The sequence below is a fragment of the Drosophila suzukii genome (genome assembly GCF_043229965.1).
Source record: "Drosophila suzukii chromosome 2 unlocalized genomic scaffold, CBGP_Dsuzu_IsoJpt1.0 scf_2c, whole genome shotgun sequence".
Classification (NCBI taxonomy): domain Eukaryota; kingdom Metazoa; phylum Arthropoda; class Insecta; order Diptera; family Drosophilidae; genus Drosophila; species Drosophila suzukii.
In genome coordinates, this window is record NW_027255896.1 from 2298412 (window position 1) to 2306786 (window position 8375).

General features: G+C 50.9%; 1 protein-coding gene across 1 annotated transcript; it reads right to left on the minus strand.

Annotated features, from left to right (window-relative positions):
- Nucleotides 1-3037: 3037 nt before the first annotated feature.
- Nucleotides 3038-3945, minus strand: LOC139354108 (uncharacterized). Its single transcript, XM_070998374.1, has 2 exons — nucleotides 3375-3945; nucleotides 3038-3165 (listed from the first exon to the last, which is right to left on the minus strand). The coding sequence occupies exons 1-2, from the start codon at nucleotides 3943-3945 to the stop codon at nucleotides 3038-3040; spliced, it is 699 nt and encodes a 232-aa protein (XP_070854475.1).
- Between the last annotated feature and the right edge of the window lie 4430 nt (nucleotides 3946-8375).

Below are 8375 nucleotides of genomic sequence, written 5' to 3' on the forward strand. Positions count from 1 at the left end.
TGTCAGTGTCAGTGTCAGTGTCAGTGTCAGTGTCAGTGTCAGTGTCAGTGTCAGTGTCAGTGTCAGTGTCAGTGTCAGTGTCAGTGTCAGTGTCAGTGTCAGTGTCAGTGTCAGTGTCAGTGTCAGTGTCAGTGTCAGTGTCAGTGTCAGTGTCAGTGTCAGTGTCAGTGTCAGTGTCAGTGTCAGTGTCAGTGTCAGTGTCAGTGTCAGTGTCAGTGTCAGTGTCAGTGTCAGTGTCAGTGTCAGTGTCAGTGTCAGTGTCAGTGTCAGTGTCAGTGTCAGTGTCAGTGTCAGTGTCAGTGTCAGTGTCAGTGTCAGTGTCAGTGTCAGTGTCAGTGTCAGTGTCAGTGTCAGTGTCAGTGTCAGTGTCAGTGTCAGTGTCAGTGTCAGTGTCAGTGTCAGTGTCAGTGTCAGTGTCAGTGTCAGTGTCAGTGTCAGTGTCAGTGTCAGTGTCAGTGTCAGTGTCAGTGTCAGTGTCAGTGTCAGTGTCAGTGTCAGTGTCAGTGTCAGTGTCAGTGTCAGTGTCAGTGTCAGTGTCAGTGTCAGTGTCAGTGTCAGTGTCAGTGTCAGTGTCAGTGTCAGTGTCAGTGTCAGTGTCAGTGTCAGTGTCAGTGTCAGTGTCAGTGTCAGTGTCAGTGTCAGTGTCAGTGTCAGTGTCAGTGTCAGTGTCAGTGTCAGTGTCAGTGTCAGTGTCAGTGTCAGTGTCAGTGTCAGTGTCAGTGTCAGTGTCAGTGTCAGTGTCAGTGTCAGTGTCAGTGTCAGTGTCAGTGTCAGTGTCAGTGTCAGTGTCAGTGTTTTTTTTTTTGTGTTAGTGGTGGTTTAAAGCATCGAAAGCCAACTCGGAGCTGAACTAGCTTGCCGAAGTCTGGGACTCTAACCCAGTAAAAACTCCACCCCCTCCCCGCTTCCCCGGCGGTACTGCCGTTAGGTATTACTTCGCCGGGGGGGGAATGCCCTTAGGGCTCTCTAGGATTCTATCCTATTGGAATTTCGCAGTCTTTCTGCGATGCGCAGTTTTTTGAGTACTATTGTGGCCATGTTGCAAACCGCAGACCAATTTACTTCTGATTCAAGCATAATGTCCACCAGGTTACAAGCGGCTGGCGTCCTCCCAACCCTTATGCTCAGATCTCTTCGTTCATTTTCGAATCTCGGACAGACAAAAAACACGTGTTCTGCGTCTTCATTATCCGACTCGCAGAGTGGGCAGTGCGGATAACGTTCATGCTTAAACCTATTCAGATAGTATTTAAAGCATCCATGTCCCGTCAACAGTTGCGTTAAGTAGTAGTCCACATGTCCATGCTTCCGTCCCAGCCATCTCTGCAGTTCTGGGATAAGCTTATACGTCCATCGTCCTTTGCTACTATTTACCCACCTCTCTTGCCACTTAGCAATGGTGAGTTCTCTGCACCTTTTCCGTACGGATTCTGCAGTTGCGACCCCTGTGCTGCCCGCGCGGATGTTAGCTGATTCCACTGCCAGCAGATCAATCGGTATGCCTCCCGATATTACCAGCGCCGCGTCATGGGATACCGTGCGGAACGCACAGCATACCCGTAGTGCACACAATCTCTGCACGGAGTCGCCGTCTTGCATATAACTTCCATTTTTTGTGGCTCGAGCCCATATGGGAGCAGCGTACATCAGCGTCGATGTGACAGCACTAACCAGTAATCTACGTCCTGGTTGCCTTGGTCCCCGAGTGTTCGCCATAATTCGCGATATCGCGGCCGCGGTCCTACTTGCCTTGCCACTAGCGTACGCTAGATGTTCTTTGAAAGAAAGCCGGTGGTCGATCATGACGCCCAAGTATTTTAGGCTTGGACGCGATGTAATTGTGGCTTCTCCAATTTTGATAGTAGCTGCCTCCACTTTCTGCCTGCTACTTATCAGGACTGCTTCAGTCTTGTGCGCTGCCAAGGCGAGTCCCTTGGAGTCGAGCCATGCGCTTGCTCTTTTCCCCGCTTCATTGCAGATTTCTTCCGCATCTGGGAGTTTCTTTGCCGTAACCACTATGGCCACGTCATCCGCGAAACCAATGAGTCGTGCCCCTTCGGGCATCGTGATCCTAAGTATCCCATCGTACATGACATTCCATAACAAAGGGCCTAGGACTGATCCTTGGGGAACTCCCCCGGTGACCCTGTGGGTCGATTGCCCGGAATCAGTATCGTACAGGAGCAGGCGGCCTTCAAAGTAGCTCGCTATTACTCTCTGTATATACACTGGTACATTTAGGTTGCTCAGTGCATTTAGTGTGTGGTGCCAGCTGGCGGAGTTGAAAGCGTTTTTTACATCCAACGTTGCCGCTAAGCAGTACTGCTTAGTGCCGTACAACCACCTTTTCCCCTCAATGGCTTTATCTGCGATTTCACACAGTTTACCGACGGCGTCGATGGTGGATAGCCCCTTCCGAAAACCATACTGCATCTCTGAGAGGCCGTTGGTTTCGGCAAGGGCACCTTCTAGCCGGGAGTGGATTATTCTTTCGAGAATTTTACCCACCGTGTCCAGCATGCAGAGTGGCCTATACGAAGAAGGCTCCTCCGCGGGTTTTTCCCCCTTTGGTATGAGTACCAGCCGCTGTGTTTTCCAGCGGCTAGGGAACACACCTTCCGTTAGGCATGCGTTATACATGTCAACGTACTCTTTAGTATTTGCTTTTATGGCAATTTTGAGAACTTTATTCGGGATTCCATCTGGTCCCGGTGCCTTGTCGTCCAGTATTGTCTTCAATACCTGGAGGACTTCTTCGGCACTTGTGAGCTTTATGCTCGCCCTGTTCACGATCAGTGAGGTCCGCGCCATACCTTCTTGCTCTGGGAATAGTGTTTCCACGATCCTTTTTAGGCTGACTGGGCATGTCGGTGATGGCCGACTAAATACCCGCAGCCGTTTTGTGACGAGTTTGTATGCGAAGCCCCATGGGTTGGAGTCTATTTCCTCGCAGATATTGTTAAAGCACCTGCGTTTGCTCTCTTTTATAGTTTTTTCCAGGGCTCGTCTCTTTTCCCTGAAGTATATTTGGAGTGCCTCAAATTCGGGCCTTCCTCTTGAGCGTTGGTATGCGCGTCTTGCCCTGTGGCAGTCTTTCCTGGCTTCCGCAATGGATTGGTTCCACCAGTATGCAGGTCTTCTTCTTGATGGGTTTTTCCCTCTTCTCTGCATGGATGCATCACAGGCTACCTTGGTATACTCTGCGATGTGGTTTGCCCTTTCTTCAGCTGAGCCGCTTGTGGAGAGGTCCTCGAACAACATCTGTACCATCTCCACGTCTAGCGTTTCTATTTTGTACCCTGGCACGGTCTTAGGGACTCGTGGTGGGCCACTTCTAGAATTTATCGTGCAGATTATTGCTGCATGGTCACTACCCGTGTAGGTGTCACTAACCTCCCAGCTGGAGCCCGAGGCCAATCCAGTGTTCACAAATGTGAGGTCAATGATGGAACTGGTGCCGGCTCTTGAAAAAGTCGGTTTTGTTCCAGAGTTCAGCAGCACTAGGTCAAGTGCGGCGAAGCTCTCGAGTAGCGCCTTTCCCCTCGCGTTGGTTCGGGGGGAGCCCCACTCCGTAGCCCAGGCATTAAAGTCCCCGGCAATTACGGCGGGGCGATTTTCCCGGGCGTCTTCTGCAATCTCTTCGAGCGCAGATGTTGCCTGGGGGAGGCTAAGGCTTGGCGGCAGGTAACAGCTATAGAAAGCTATACCATTCACTTGGGCCCTAGCGAAGCAATTTCCGCATTTTTTCTTGCTAATCTGTCGCCTTGGATTACCGCAGCTCCATATTGCCGATTTTTTACTATTATTTGTTACCCATTCTCCGGAATTTTTATTCCTGTATTGCTCGCTTATGAGTGCCATGTCTACGTTTTTCTCGATGACATTTTGCTCTAGCAACGATTGGGCAACCTCGCAATGGTTTAGGTTAATCTGAAGGAACTTCATTTACCCCTAAGCCCTTGCATAGCCCTCCTGAAGTACGGGCATTTCCCACTCATTGTTGGGTGATCGCAATCTTTCTCCTTTTTGCGTTTGCATAGCATGCAGCAGGCCTTTGCTTTGCAGCCTCTGGCTTGGTGCTCCTTTGCGCCACAGTTGTAGCAGCATTTTGAGCAGTCCTCCTGGACCCTGCAATTCCCTGCTACATGGTTAAACTCCATACATTTAAAACACCTTTTAGGTGTTAGCTTTGGGCGGACTCTACACCAGGTCCATCCCAGCCTAATTTTGCCCTTCTCCAAGAGTCGTCTCCCTATGTCGGGCATAACTCTTAGTGTGGCGGTTTGGGTGCCTCCGTATGCCACCCTTAGGTTTACCACCGCGGACTCTGGCAGTTCCACATCAAATTGTGATTGAACCGCACATAAGATGTCTGCTTTGTCGGTGGTCTCATCGATGTCTTTTACCTCGATCAGCATTGTCTCAGTCAGCGCTCTGACGTCGACATTGTTGCCCAGGACAGCCTTCATTGTGGTCTGAAGCTCTACGGTTTTAGGGTCAGAGACCTTGTTTAGAATCACTAGGAGTTCCCCCTTTGCTGTTCGCCTAACGGCCTGTACTGCTTGTCCTAGCTCCTTAAGCTGCGGTTCAGCCTTAACCTTTTTAAGGATGTCGGCATAGGACCCTCCAGCAGAGGCTGCGATGACTATCGCGTCGTTCCGTGGCGGTCGCACCTTGGGCTTCCGGACCTTCTGCTTCACCTGTGTCCACTCCTCTGGCTTCTTCCCAGGTTTTTGGGGCTTGCTGGTGCTAACTGTCCCAGCATGACTCCCTTTCTTTGCACCTTGACTGGCATCACTTGCCGGTGCCTTATGCATCGCCTTTTTCGCTGGTACCGCCAGCGTCATCCCAGTTTCTTGACCCCTGGGTCGCTTGCTGGTGCCGCTCGCGAGCACTTCTGCGCAGGTTTTTTTTTTTTGCTATCTCCTTAGCTTTTTCCTGTTCTTCGACTATGCATTGCACAGCCGACAGGACTTCCCTCTGGAGATAGTCGATTTCGTCGACTATATCCCTCATGGGGTTAGTAATGGAACGCTTTCCTTCCATTAGCTTCTTCAGCTCCCTGGCCTTTGATCCCAGGCCCGTCAGCTGCTTCAGCATATCCCCCTGCTCCTCATCTGCAGCTTTTGGGCTGCTTTTATCTCCTGCTGGGGGGGTGCCGGGCTGTCTGCCACTGCACTCCTCCCTTTTTTCTGGCGATCTCGCCATTACGCTGCTTTTTTTAAAAGGGTCAGCTCCCGTGTTGGCCCAGTCAGGTAGACTGGACAAAGGCGTGTGGAAGCCGTCGGCATTAGCCGGCGCCGCCAGGCCTTTGTTTGCCGGCGTGCCTCCACTATTTGTTGGCCCAACCCCTAGGCTAGCGCCAGGGTGTTGTGCCCCCGATCCCCTGCCCGCCATTTCCCCGCCTGGGGAGTTCGATGGTACTGCAGTAAGCTTGGATCTTTACCCGCAGTATCTGCTGTTTTCCGATCGGACTTTAATATTGTTTTCCGATCGGACTTTAATATTTTTATGAATTAAGGCTTATGGTTTTTATTTTCTAAGTTTTTTTTAAAGAGCCACCCAAAATTCCCTACGTGCTACGGCACGCACTTATTTATGTGCTTGGCCTGCACCCTGTCCGAAGCTTGCTGCTATAGCACCCGCAGCCCCTTTCGCACACTACGATCAGCTGGTCGCGCAAGCGCTTTCCACCACTGATTCAGTGTTTGCAAAAATAGAAAGCGCGAGTGAAAAAATTTGGCAACTGCTAAACAAACAACGAGTGGAAAGTAATAAGAGGCAGAGATGCCTCCCCTCCCTCATCTACGACCGGCCCCTGCCTGGCCGCCAAACCTGTTGGGGATAGATTCCCAAGCTGCTCCTGGATGTCGTCCACGGCCTCCCGTCCACCAGCTGATGTCCAGGTGCGTGTCCCGAGTGCTCCACGCCGGATGGCAAGCTGCGCTTCTGGTTTTAAGCTGAAAACTTCAAGGAATAAACGGAGCGATTTTAGAACGCGTCCGCACTCTCTGCTTTCACAACTCTCCTCACAGTGTCAGTGTCAGTGTCAGTGTCAGTGTCAGTGTCAGTGTCAGTGTCAGTGTCAGTGTCAGTGTCAGTGTCAGTGTCAGTGTCAGTGTTTTTTTTTTTTTTTTTTTTTTGTGTTAGTGGTGGTTTAAAGCATCGAAAGCCAACTCGGAGCTGAACTAGCTTGCCGAAGTCTGGGACTCTAACCCAGTAAAAACTCCACCCCCTCCCCGCTTCCCCGGCGGTACTGCCGTTAGGTATTACTTCGCCGGGGGGGGAATGCCCTTAGGGCTCTCTAGGATTCTATCCTATTGGAATTTCGCAGTCTTTCTGCGATGCGCAGTTTTTTGAGTACTATTGTGGCCATGTTGCAAACCGCAGACCAATTTACTTCTGATTCAAGCATAATGTCCACCAGGTTACAAGCGGCTGGCGTCCTCCCAACCCTTATGCTCAGATCTCTTCGTTCATTTTCGAATCTCGGACAGACAAAAAACACGTGTTCTGCGTCTTCATTATCCGACTCGCAGAGTGGGCAGTGCGGATAACGTTCATGCTTAAACCTATTCAGATAGTATTTAAAGCATCCATGTCCCGTCAACAGTTGCGTTAAGTAGTAGTCCACATGTCCATGCTTCCGTCCCAGCCATCTCTGCAGTTCTGGGATAAGCTTATACGTCCATCGTCCTTTGCTACTATTTACCCACCTCTCTTGCCACTTAGCAATGGTGAGTTCTCTGCACCTTTTCCGTACGGATTCTGCAGTTGCGACCCCTGTGCTGCCCGCGCGGATGTTAGCTGATTCCACTGCCAGCAGATCAATCGGTATGCCTCCCGATATTACCAGCGCCGCGTCATGGGATACCGTGCGGAACGCACAGCATACCCGTAGTGCACACAATCTCTGCACGGAGTCGCCGTCTTGCATATAACTTCCATTTTTTGTGGCTCGAGCCCATATGGGAGCAGCGTACATCAGCGTCGATGTGACAGCACTAACCAGTAATCTACGTCCTGGTTGCCTTGGTCCTCGAGTGTTCGCCATAATTCGCGATATCGCGGCCGCGGTCCTACTTGCCTTGCCACTAGCGTACGCTAGATGTTCTTTGAAAGAAAGCCGGTGGTCGATCATGACGCCCAAGTATTTTAGGCTTGGACGCGATGTAATTGTGGCTTCTCCAATTTTGATAGTAGCTGCCTCCACTTTCTGCCTGCTACTTATCAGGACTGCTTCAGTCTTGTGCGCTGCCAAGGCGAGTCCCTTGGAGTCGAGCCATGCGCTTGCTCTTTTCCCCGCTTCATTGCAGATTTCTTCCGCATCTGGGAGTTTCTTTGCCGTAACCACTATGGCCACGTCATCCGCGAAACCAATGAGTCGTGCCCCTTCGGGCATCGTGATCCTAAGTATCCCATCGTACATGACATTCCATAACAAAGGGCCTAGGACTGATCCTTGGGGAACTCCCCCGGTGACCCTGTGGGTCGATTGCCCGGAATCAGTATCGTACAGGAGCAGGCGGCCTTCAAAGTAGCTCGCTATTACTCTCTGTATATACACTGGTACATTTAGGTTGCTCAGTGCATTTAGTGTGTGGTGCCAGCTGGCGGAGTTGAAAGCGTTTTTTACATCCAACGTTGCCGCTAAGCAGTACTGCTTAGTGCCGTACAACCACCTTTTCCCCTCAATGGCTTTATCTGCGATTTCACACAGTTTACCGACGGCGTCGATGGTGGATAGCCCCTTCCGAAAACCATACTGCATCTCTGAGAGGCCGTTGGTTTCGGCAAGGGCACCTTCTAGCCGGGAGTGGATTATTCTTTCGAGAATTTTACCCACCGTGTCCAGCATGCAGAGTGGCCTATACGAAGAAGGCTCCTCCGCGGGTTTTTCCCCCTTTGGTATGAGTACCAGCCGCTGTGTTTTCCAGCGGCTAGGGAACACACCTTCCGTTAGGCATGCGTTATACATGTCAACGTACTCTTTAGTATTTGCTTTTATGGCAATTTTGAGAACTTTATTCGGGATTCCATCTGGTCCCGGTGCCTTGTCGTCCAGTATTGTCTTCAATACCTGGAGGACTTCTTCGGCACTTGTGAGCTTTATGCTCGCCCTGTTCACGATCAGTGAGGTCCGCGCCATACCTTCTTGCTCTGGGAATAGTGTTTCCACGATCCTTTTTAGGCTGACTGGGCATGTCGGTGATGGCCGACTAAATACCCGCAGCCGTTTTGTGACGAGTTTGTATGCGAAGCCCCATGGGTTGGAGTCTATTTCCTCGCAGATATTGTTAAAGCACCTGCGTTTGCTCTCTTTTATAGTTTTTTCCAGGGCTCGTCTCTTTTCCCTGAAGTATATTTGGAGTGCC

Bases quoted from the DNA above. Each gene is read 5' to 3' on its own strand.
- LOC139354108 (XM_070998374.1), bottom strand. From the start codon at position 3,945: ATGAAGTTCCTTCAGATTAACCTAAACCATTGCGAGGTTGCCCAATCG. The intron at 3,166-3,374 runs GTAGTGACCATG...GCATCCATGCAG, and splicing joins GGTTAGTGACACCTACACGG to AGAAGAGGGAAAAACCCATC.